Source organism: Penaeus japonicus, unplaced genomic scaffold, assembly GCF_977035675.1.
Source record: "Penaeus japonicus unplaced genomic scaffold, GWHDUDI00000001_assembly GWHDUDI00000040, whole genome shotgun sequence".
Lineage (NCBI taxonomy): Eukaryota > Metazoa > Arthropoda > Malacostraca > Decapoda > Penaeidae > Penaeus > Penaeus japonicus.
The window spans coordinates 14,912,109-14,924,608 of NW_028234442.1; the positions used below are offsets into that span (position 1 = coordinate 14,912,109).

Consider the following 12,500-nt stretch of genomic DNA (forward strand, 5'->3'; position numbering starts at 1 on the left):
ACTGCCATTACAACTGCCAGGGTCACGACACGATTTGGAGCAGTTTCCCAAACTTTTCCAGGCTGGCGCCCCTTGGCTTCCAAGTGGATTCCTAGCGCCCCCCTCCCCACCCCATACGCACATGCGAACACATACTTTACTTTGGTATTCTTAAAGTTGAAAACAAGATGAAATACACGGCGTCACTGTACGTGTTGTGTCAAGCAAAAGTTCGGACTCTTGACTCCGACTTTGGCCTACGTAACAGAGCTATGCATTCGTTCATAATTTATTATCTATATCCTATTATATTTCTTTCTTTCTTTGACATCATAAAGAAACGTCAGCACTGGACATGACGTCACAAGCAAGTTATCTCAGGCAAGAATGACGTCACAAAGGAAAGGCCTTCCTTGATGATGACGTCACAAAGGAAACATACCACTTGAATAACTCGTCGTATCCACTCAGAAAAGGAGGAAGGCCAAAGGGAAAATATATCTTTGACAATAACATAAAAAAGTTGTCGCTCTTACCAGCCTTAAAACCACAGCATGACGTACCCCTGGCGGGGTAGCATGGTAGTCACGCGGGAGAGGCTCGAGTTAGCTCGCTTCGGAGATGTTTGTGCCCCTCAGAACCAGTTTTGTTCAGGGGGTCCGACCCCCCAGACCGGTCCCAGGTTCGTCCCAGAGCTGCGGGGAGGAGGAAGGAGAAATTATATACACAACAATATAAATCTATGTCATGTATATGTGTGTGTTTATATATATGTATATATTGTATTTATGTGTATGGATTATGAGAATGTAATTATATATATATATATATATATATATATATAATATTATATATATATATATATATATATATGCATATATATATTACTTAAAAAAAATATAATATATAATAGTAATAATATATATATGTATATATAGATCTATATATATATATATATGTATTTGCGTTGTATGTTTATTTTTGTGCTAGAGTGTTAGTGCCATGTTCGTACGTGCAATATGCCGTGGGTTTTATACACGCGTAATGCATGTGTTGTTGTAGTAGTTTAACATAAGATACTTTAGCGCATAATGGCCACAATGAGCCCGCATCACACGAGGACGCCCTTTCCACAGAGCCGAACCACATGCCATACCTCCATAAACTCGCTCCTGAGCGACTTCCCATTGAACACTGGAGTACAACCTCGGTAGCCGTAACACGCCAGCACACCTCCGGGTGCCCGATCGAAAGAACAGAACCCCTGTAGTGGCCACCTGGGAGGATTACAGGAGAGAGGAAAAGGATACGATTTCGTCATTGACTCCTCCGGGTTGGATCAGTTAGATAACAAAAAATGTAGATATGCATACTTATTATTAACAGAAATCCATCGAAAGATATGGTGACATGATAGATTTTTTCTTTATCCTTTTCCATTTGATTGTCATTTCTGGTGGTGCAGAAAACCTACTATTAAGAAAACTATTGAGGGTCTTTATGTAAGTTCGTAAGGGGTACCCGTTATTGAGAAAGAAATTATCTAAAAACTTGACTTCCTTATGGATTTAAAGCCAATCTGAAAAAGCGTTAAATCCTCTAAAGAGTATTATTTTTAATTGGTATTTAATTTGAATTGCTCTCGAATGAAGGGTAAGAAATGTGTACCCAAACCTGTGAATAAAAACCCAACTCTTTCCAGAATAGGATGTCCAAAGATAGAAGACTATCTTCCTTTTCCTATTTCAACTGTGATTTTTGATATTGAGATGTTTAAAATTTAGATATGTTAGGGAATTCAGGAATTCGTTTGGCATCCTTCAAAAGTAAAAAGGTATCATCACCATACCATTTTATGGAAAAGCGGATTATAATTAAGAGGGCATTCATCAAGCCAAAACCTCTCGTAGTGGCATAAGAAACAGTTTGTAAAAGTAGGGCCAAGTGGTGAGCCATATATCATTATCATTGAATTTAAAAGGGGAATCTTTAACTGCAAAGTTTAATAATCTTGTTAGCTGGGATTTATCAAAGATCAGGGTATTCGTTTTATAACAACAAATCTTCAACAATAATTTCGATAGTTTGATTCAAAGTTATTTGATTCAAAAACATAAAAATCCCACGTCAAAGGCTGGCCACAATGAACTTGTGTTTGACGTTAATCATTTCTGAAGCAAAGTTAAAGGCGTTCTTAATTTTATATTCCTTTTTAGTCAAGGGTCCCAGGATAGGGACTAGGAATTTTAAAATATTATAGTTAAACGTGCACTTAAGCACTTAAGATGGGACGGACTGGGTTATATTAAGTACTTTTAGAAGACCATATAATACACCTTGAGATGAACCTGAGGGGGGGGAGAGATTTCTGAAAATTTATTTTGTAATAATTTGATCTTTTAGTAATGAGTTTATCTTCAGATCTGGAAATTACTGGAAAGGGATCTTCCGTTATTTGAATAAATTCAGATGAATCATTGAAGATAAGATTTACTTTGTTAATGTAATTTTGTTTATCAAGATTGACAGAACCTCTACCTTTGTCACGACTAGTGATGATAATCGACTCATCCGCTTTTAAATCATTTAAGGCTTGAATTCGGGATTGCTGTAGTGTGTAGAAAGTTTCGAAAAAGGAAGTATGGGCAACATTAGATACCAATTTCGTGAGGTAATTCCAATTTAAATGCTTTATTTCCATAAGAATTTGTTTATGACATTGTCGTAGTTTTTCAGAACTAAAGAAATGGGCAACAAAATTTATTTTAAAGTTGGGTAGGGTCAAATTCTGGCCTAATGACAGTACGTGAATTAAGTATTTGAAAGAGATTAGTGACTACTTTACTCTGGTCTATCTTGTGAGATGGAGAGATACCTAGAAAAACATGTTTTTGACATGAATGGCAAAGGCTTTTGAGATTATGTTATCATTAAAATAAGAAAATCTAGTGTGGAGGATCCAAAAATCAAAATGGTTAGTTAGCCTTTTCTTTGAAGTTAGTAGTAGCGTTATCTAATTCTTTTATAAAATATTTTATTCTTATAATCCTCTATCTAACCTCAAAGTTCAGTAATATAAATTGGAATGATTTATAAGGTCCGTAGAATGAAATGATTGTAAACTTTAAAATTAAAAACTAGTTCCACATCTTATGCAAGTTTCCAAACAGTCCAAATCAAATTTACATTTTTAAAATCTAAGGTCCAGTTTTTCTGGTTTCCTACAGTACTGAAGAGAGATTGGGCCATTCTGAACAAAACCTTTTTTCACACGGCATCTGAGTCTGATTCAAAAGATGAACACGAGAGATGAACATGAAGATAAAGGTAATAGATGATACTCTACAATTGATAAATAGATGGTTGAAGGTTGAGTTCAAAGATCTTAAAATAAAATAGGTAGGACTCTTTCTTGTTATTTAGTGTATAGATTTACGGTGTTTTTGACTTGGTATGGGTTTAAATATGCGTACGGAGGTCACAAACACTTCAACAACGAAACACAGAGGGAGTGAACAAAAGAGAGAAGAGAGAGAGAGAACGAAAGAGAGAGAGAGAGAGAGAAACAGAAAGAGACAGAGAAGAGAGAGAAAGATCGAGAAGGAGGGAGGAAGGAAGAGAAAGACGGACAGAGAGGGATTGGATAAGAATCAAAAAAAAATGTAAAAAACTCGGAAGTTTTTTGTGGTTTAGGGTTACGGGTATTATAGGTACAAGATGTGCAAAGAAAAAATAGAGAAAGAAGAGAAGAAAAGCGCGGGGGGGGACACCACTTCTAGGGCCCACCCCAACCAAAAACAAAAACAAAATGCAAAACCCTCACTCGGCATAAAAAATTTTCGGGGTGTGAGGTCATCTAACCAAAGTGTGAACGGGCGAGCGCAACACGTATCAAGTCGACTCTGCTGATTAAGAGAATACTTGTGCATCGGCAGTTGTTTGCAGAGCCTTGTCCCTCATAAAACATAAATTGATGAAGAGAATATTGTACATAATTAATTCTCAGAAATAAAAAGGGAATATTTTTTTCCCATTAAGGAAAAAAATAGTATGAATAGAGAGAAAAAGAAGAAATATTCAGAGGAAATAAGAGAAATAAAAGGAAAATATAATCTATATATAGTATCAATAATCAACTTGGACATATAACTATCAACACGAAACCGACTCAAAACAAACAAAAACAACAACAAAAACTCACACAAACGTGACATGACTCATCGGACATGTCACTCTTGCAACTTCGAGTTGATCCTGACTCACATCAACACCAACGACCTTATTGAACAGCGCCGCATAAAGCTTAGTGTTCTGGCTTGACCCACAACCCACGTCCATACATAAGTCCAGTGGCAGTGGGCTTGCTACCTGAGGGAGGGAAAGAGGGTATGGGGGCGGGGGGCGGCGTGTGCGAGAAGGAGGGAGAAGGAAGGAGGTGGGGGCAGGGAGTGGGTGTAGGTGGGGTGGGGGGGTGGAAGAGGGGAGGGGGAGGGGAAGGAGGGTGTGGAGGTGGGTGGGTGTGGAAAGTATGGGAAGGGGGTGATTGGGGTGGGGGAAGGGTTGGAAAGGGTTGATCTTGGGAAAATGGTTTATCATTATTATTCATTTTATTTATATTATGCATTTATCTATTCATCGCAGTTTATCATTTATTATTATTATATTATCATCATTATTTATGCTTGTATTATTATTAGTTTCTATGATCGATCATTATTATTATTACTATGTCTCATTGAATTATTATTTACTTTGAATCATCATTTATATATTATTACTATGAGTCTTCATATTATTATTTCTATGCTCATCTTTATTATTATTTTTTTCCCTTTTTTTGTTTTTTTTTTTTTTTTTGATTGTATTTTTTTTTTTTGTTTTGTTTTTTTTTTTTTATATGGATCATCACTCTGAGTATGATTAGTATGATCTGTATTATTATTACATATGTTAATATTTTATTATTGATTACTATATCTTCATGTTAACTGATATTATTACTTATGGATCATCATTATTGTATCATTATGTATTTTATTATGATTGCCTATTTTATGTTGTAATCATTACTATTATCATCATTATTGTTGTTCAGGTATTATCATATATATTAGGTTTTCATTATCATTTATCGATTTTTATGTTTTATCCTTGATTGTCATGTTCGATTATTATAGTCTTGACATGTATTACTAGCATTATCAGTTTTTGTGCCATCATCGTGACTCAATTATTATTTTGTATTATCCTTTTTATCCTTTTATTATTATCATTGTTATTGATTAGTATTTATGCATTATTCATAGAAATATTTTTGTATTATTATTATCAGGTATCATTATCATAAATTATCAGTTTAAATTATCATTATCGATTATCATTTACTATTGCTATATTTAATATGTGTTAACATTCTATTCACTTGTCATTATTGCTACAATCGAATATATCATTATTATTTATTTTTGATTACAATTAGCATCCTTATGATGGATGGAATTATTCATTTATCATGAATCAGTTTATGTTATACCATTTATATTTTTTATCGTCAATATCACTAATTATTTTTCATTTATTACTGAAGTATTAAGATGGTGGATGAAGAAAAATGATAAGTGGATGATATTATTAATGAATGATGAATGATTGTGTGATGATGAATGATTTAATGATATTGATAATGATGATTATGATGATGATGATGATGATTGATTGGTTCTGATTATTGATAAAACGTATAGTGATAATAACAACAATAAGGAAAATAATGCAGATAAATAATAATAATAATGATAATAATAATAAAATTATAATGAAAATAACAATAGCAATAATAACGATGATAATGATAATAAAAATAATAACAACGATGATAATAACAATAATAATTATTCTCATCCTCATTAAAAATAATTAACCTTCAAAATCATCTTGAAAATAATTTCATAAAGCTTCAAGAACAGTTACTATTTAGAAAAAAGTTACCTTCTCTTTCAAAAAGATAATTCAAAGTAACAGGCGTGTCTCGTCAAAAGCGACTCTGGGGGGACATTGGTCTTATGTACATAATTTGTTCAATCCAAATTTCTTGCTGTTTAGCGGAAAGAAGAAAAGACCATTATCAGATGATTGGTGCTGGTCAGAACTGATTGTGGTGGGTATATCAGGAGCCTGATCGCGCGATTGATCTAGCTGATTCTGTCTTGACCGATGGCCGAAAAGGAGTTGGGAAAGATCTGTGTATTGAAGGACGGTTATTAAAACAAAAATAGTAGTGATTATCATTGACATAAGATGTCTTCTCTCACTCGTCATACGGTAAGTGTTGTCTTGTGCTTTCTCAATGATTCATTAAGGAAAAAAAAAGAACAAAGAACACTGACTTTAATTCAGTGACATACAATACACCTTCATGTGTATTACTTCTGTTTTTTTTATTGAATGTTACTGTATCATGTCCATTTTCTTGTGGGGATTTGCGTGTTATGTATTGTTTTGTTGATGAATATATATGTCTGGTGTATTGTATGTCACTGAATTAAAGTCAATGTTCTTTGTTATTTTTTTTTTCTTAATGAATTTTCTGTTTACTGAACTGAACGTATTTTAAGCGTCATTTTATTCAAAACTATATGTATTTTTGAAATGTAGTATTGCCTGTTTTGTTTTATTCTCATTAGTTTGTTTCGAGTATACCTCCATTAAGCATATTGCCACCTTTTAGGCTTATTATTCTTGAGATTTTGAAGTTGTCAACGACTTTAAGTTTGGTTTGGTCTAATGTGCTATAAGAGAAGGAGAGAGAGAGAGAGAGAGAGAGAGAGAGAGAGAGAGAGAGAGAGAGAGAGAGAGAGAGAGAGAGAGAGAGAGAGAGAGAGAGAGAGAGAGACAACGTTTTGTGTTTATTTTTATAGTCTCTCCTCTATTTTAATTTTTCACCCATCCGTTTTCTATTTCAAATAACCAATTTACGTTTATTTTTCAGCAGTGACTACAGCTATTATCATCAGTACTGCTATTGTTGCATCATCATCATCATACTATTCTATTCATCATTATCAACACCACTACTACTATCACAATGTCTTCCTACCATAATGTCAACAATGGTAATGATAACCACTACTATCATTGTTTTAATAACCGTCCTTTAATACACACTCTTTCTCCAGACCGTCCCATGCACAATCACTATAGGCGCGATCAGCTGATTTACCACCACACTGACTATCAGCACTACAATCACTGATATGACTCGCAAGCAAGAATTTGGTTGAAAAATATGTGACATATAGACCATGTCCCCCAGAGTCGCTTGTGAGACGTGTTTTGGATTTTTTGAAAGAGAAGGTAACTTTTTTTCTAAATAGTAACTGTTCTTGAAGATTTATGAAATTATTTTCAAGATGATTTTGAAGGTTAATTATTTTTAATGAGGATGAGAATAATTATTATTGTTATTATCATCGTTGTTATTATTTTTATTATCATTATCATCGTTATTATTGCTATTGTTATTTTCATTATAATTTTATTATTATTATCATTATTATTATTATTATCTGCATTATTTTCATTATTGTTGTTATTATCATTATTGTTATAATCATCATCATCATCATCATCATCATCATCATAATCATCATTATCAATATCATTATCATTATCATAATCATTATCATCATCATCATCATCATTAATAATATCACCATCATTTTCACCATCTTAATAATAGTAATAAAGAAAAATAATAGTGATAATGACGATAATAATGATAATGATAATAGTAATGATTATGAAAATGATAATCATAATGATGTTAATTGTAATAATAATAATAATAATGATATTGATTGTAGCAATAATAATGTGAATAGATGTTAACGATAATTATAACAATAGTAATGATAATGATAATGATATTGATAATGATAATTTATGATAATGATAATGATAATAATAATAATAATAATAATAATAATATAATAATAATAATAATGATAATAATAATGATAATAAGGATAATAATAATAATAGTAATGATGATGGCAATAATAATGATAATGATAGTAATAATGAAAACGATAATAATGATGATAATAAGGATAATAATAAAAATGATAATGATAATGAAAACAATAATGATGATAATAATGAAAACAATAATGATGATGATAATAATGATAATAATAAAAAGGATGATAATAAAAATAATAATGATAATAATGATGATCATAGTAATAATAATAATGATGATCATAGTAATAATAATAATGATGATCATAGTAATAATAATAATGATGATCATAGTAATAATAATAATGATGATCATATATTTATTATGATGATCAGTGTTTAATATTAATAATGAGAGCATAGTAAGAATAATAGATGATGCATAGTAATAATAAAATGATGATCTTAGAATATAATAATGAATCTAGTAATTATATATTATTGAGTTAAGGATGATAATAATAATAATAATAAATGATAATAATGATGATAATAATGATAATAATAAATGATAATAATGATAAACCATTTTACAAAGATCACCTTTCCACCCCCCCTCCCCCACCTCCTTCTCCCCCGCCCCCCTCTTTCCCTCTAGCCCGGGCCACTGGACTTATGTATGACTGGTTTGGCACCAGAACACAACTTTCGGCGGCCTGTTCCTTAAGTCGTGTGTTGAGGGAGTCAGATCAACTCGAAGTTGCAAGAGTGACATGTCCGATGAGTCATGTCACGTTTGTGTGAGTTTTTGTTGTTGTTTTTGTTTGTTTTGAGTCGGTTTCGTGTTGATAGTTATGCGAAGTGGATATTGATATATATATATGATTATATATTCTTTTATTTCCTTATTTCTCTTAATTATTTTTCTTTTCTCTATTCATTATTTTTCCTTAATGGGAAAAAAATATTCCCTTTTTATTTCTGAGAATTAATTATTAATATTTTCATTTGTTTTAGGGAAGGGTCTGCAGAACAACTGCCGGCAAGTGATGCTTCAGTCGACTTGATTACGTGTTGCGCAGCCGTTCACTGGTTTGACCTCCCGAAATTTTATGCCGAGGTGAGGTTTTGCATTTTGGGCCTAGATGTGTCCCCGCTTCTCTATTTTCTTTGCCAACTTGTACCTATACCCTAACCACAAACTCGAGTTTTACATTTTTTTTTATTCTATCTCTCTCTGTCTGTCTGTCTCTCTCCTTCTCTCTTTCTCTCTCTCTCTCTCTTTCTCTCTCTCTCTCTCTCTTTCGTTCTCTCTCTCTCTTGTCTCTTTTGTTCAATCCCTCAATGTTTCGTTGAAGTGTTGACTCGTACCATATTTAACCATACCAAGTCAAAACACCGTAATCTATCCTAATAACAAAAAAGTCTACCTATTTTAAGATCTTTGAACTCAACCTTCAACCATCTATTTATCAATTGTAGAGTACCATCTACTACCTTTATCTTCGTGTTCATCTCTCGTGTTCATCTTTTGAATCAGACTCAGATGCCGTGTGAAAAAAGGTTTTGTTCAGAATGGCTCAAGTTCTCTTCAGTACTGTAGGAAACCAGAAAAACTGGACCTTAGATTTTAAAAATGTATATTTGATTTGGACTATTTGGAAATTTGCATAAGATGTGGAACTAGTTCTTAACTTTAAAGTTTACAATCATACATTTAATTCTACCGACCTCTATAAATCATTCTAATTGAAATTATTGAACTTTGAGATCAAACAGAAGAGTAGAAGAAAAAAAATATTTTATAAAAGAATGAGATAACGCTACTACTAACTTCATTTTGATTTTTAGATCTGCCACAGTAGATTTTCTTACTTTAATGATAACATAATCTCAAAAGCCTTTGTCATTCATGTCAAAAACATGTTTTTTTCTATGTATCTCTCCATCTCACAAGGTAGATCAGAGTAAAATAGTCACTAATCTCTCAAATAGAGAGATCTTACCTCTGCAGAAATTCACGCACTGTCATTAGGCCAGAATTTGACCCTACCCAACTTTAAAATACATTTTGTTGACCATTTCTTTAGTTTTGAAAAACTACGGCAATGTCTTAAACAAATCCCTATGGAAATAAAGCATTTAAATTGGAATTACCTCACGAAATTGGTATCTAACGTTGCCCATACTTCCTTTTTGAACCATCGAAACTTTCTACACACTACAGCAATCCCAAATTCAAGCCATAAATTATTTAAAAGCGGATGATGAGTCGATTATCATCACTAGACCTGACAAAGGTAGAGGTTCTGTCAATCTTGATAAACAAAATTACATTAACAAAGTAAATCTTATCTTAAATGATTCATCTGAATTTATTCAAATAACGGAAGATCCCTTTGCAGTTATTTCTAGATCTGCAGATAAACTCAATAGATTTTCAAGAACATTACTAAAAGATCAAATTATTACAAAAGAAATTTTCAGAAATAATTCACCCAACACAACCCCCCACCCATCAATCATCACCCCTCCCCTCACCCTCACCACCCTCTCCCCTCCTCCCCCCCCCTCAGTTCATCCCTAGTGTATTAATGGTCTTCAAAAGTACTTAATATAACCCAGTCCGTCCCATCTTAAGTGCTTAAGTGCACGTTTAACTATAATATTTTTAAATTCCTAGTCCCTATCCTGGGACCCTTGACTAAAAAGGAATATAAAATTAAGAACGCCTTTAACTTTGCTTCAGAAATGATTAACGTCAAACACAGCAAATTCATTGTGGCCAATTTTGACGTGGAATCTTTAATCACGAACATCCCTTTGAGTCAAACTATCGAAATTATTGTTGAAGATTTGTTGTTATGAAACGAATACCTTGATCTTTGATAAATCCCAGCTAACAAGATTATTAAACTTTGGAGTTAAAAGATTTCTCCCTCACCTTGGAAATTGCTTTAATGAGCATACATGTTGAAGGTAGCCATTGGCCACCACTTGGCCCTACTTGACAAAAGGTTTCGTATCCTCTACTGTGGTTTTGGCGTGAGGAAGCCTCTTAATTAGAATCTTATTGACATTTTTCTTGTGGAGAAGTGCCAAACGAATCCTAGGTCCCTAATATGTCTAAATTCTAAGCATCTCAATATCAAAATTCACAGTTGAAATAGATTAGAAGAGAGCTCCTTTATTTTGGTGATCCTATCTGGAAAAGTGGGTTTTTTATTCACAGTTTGGTATCACTTTTCATTCCCTTCATTTCCAAAGCAAGGCAATTTAAAGCCTTAAAAAAAAAAAAAAACCTACCTACTCCATAGAGATTTAACGAACGCTTTTTTTTTTTCCAGATTGGCTTTAAATCCATAAGGAACTCAAGTTTTTAGAGAATTTCTTTCCCAATAATGGGTACCCCTTACATACTTACATAAAGACCCTCAATATTTTTCTTAATAGTAAGTTTTCTGCACCACCAGTTAATGACAATCAAATGGAAAATGATAAAGAAAAAATCTATCATGTCACCATATCTTTCGATGGATTTCTGTTAATAATAAGTATGCATATCTACATTTTTTGTTATCACTACCGAGGAATGACGAAATGTCCTTTTCTCCTGTAATCCCCCCAGGTGGACAGGGTTCTTCGGCCCGGAGGTGTGCTGGCGTGTTACGGCTACCGAGGTTGTACTCCAGTGTTCAATGGGAAGTCGCTCAGGAGCGAGTTTATGGAGGTATGGCATGTGGTTCGGCTCTGTGGAAAGGAGTGGATGCGGCTCTGTGGCCATTGGCAAAGTCTTATGTTAAACTAGCTACAAACACATGCATTTACGCGTGTATATGCACGTACGAACATGCACTAACACCTAAGCACAAAAAACATACACGCAATACAATATATATATATATATATATATATATATATATATATATATATATATATATGCATATATATATATATATATATATATATTATCTATGCATATATAATATATATATATATATAAATAAACTATATATATATTAACACTCCAACATAAAATACAAGATAAACATATATAAACACACGCACATATACATGGACATAGATTTATATTGTTGCGTAATTTCCTCCCCCGCAGCTCTGGGACGACCTGGGACCGTACTGGTCTGAGGGACACAAACATCTCCGAAGCGAGCACTCGAGTCTCCCGCCATGCTACCCCGAGGACGTCATGCTGTGGTAAGACACTTTTATGTTATTGTCAAAGAAATATTTTCCCTTTGGCCTTCCTCCTTTTCTGAGTGGATACGACGAGTTATTCAAGTGGTATGTTTCCTTTGTGACGTCATCATCAAGGAAGACCTTTCCTTTGTGACGTCATCATCAAGGAAGGCCTTTCCATTGTGACGTCATCATCAAGGAAGGCCTTTCCTTTGTGACGTCATCATCAAGGAAGGCCTTTCCTTTGTGACGTCATTCTTGCCTGAGATAACTTGCTTGTGACGTCATGTCCAGTGCTGACGTTTCTTTATGATGTCAAAGAAAGAAAGAAATATAATAGGATATAGATAATAAATTATGAA

The 12,500-nt window shown here is 33.2% G+C and overlaps 1 protein-coding gene across 1 annotated transcript in view; it reads left to right on the top strand.

Annotated features, from left to right (window-relative positions):
• Nucleotides 1-7,143: 7,143 nt before the first annotated feature.
• The window catches only part of LOC122267778 (putative methyltransferase DDB_G0268948), a 6,988-nt gene continuing 1,631 nt past the window's right edge, over nt 7,144-12,500 (top strand). Inside the window, exons 1-5 of the mRNA XM_086533774.1 lie at nt 7,144-7,332; nt 8,597-8,738; nt 8,956-9,058; nt 11,567-11,668; nt 12,056-12,156. Coding sequence (XP_086389900.1) covers nt 7,281-7,332; nt 8,597-8,738; nt 8,956-9,058; nt 11,567-11,668; nt 12,056-12,156 — 500 coding nt within the window. The 5' untranslated portion in view covers nt 7,144-7,280. The remainder of the gene's footprint in view (nt 7,333-8,596; nt 8,739-8,955; nt 9,059-11,566; nt 11,669-12,055; nt 12,157-12,500) is intronic.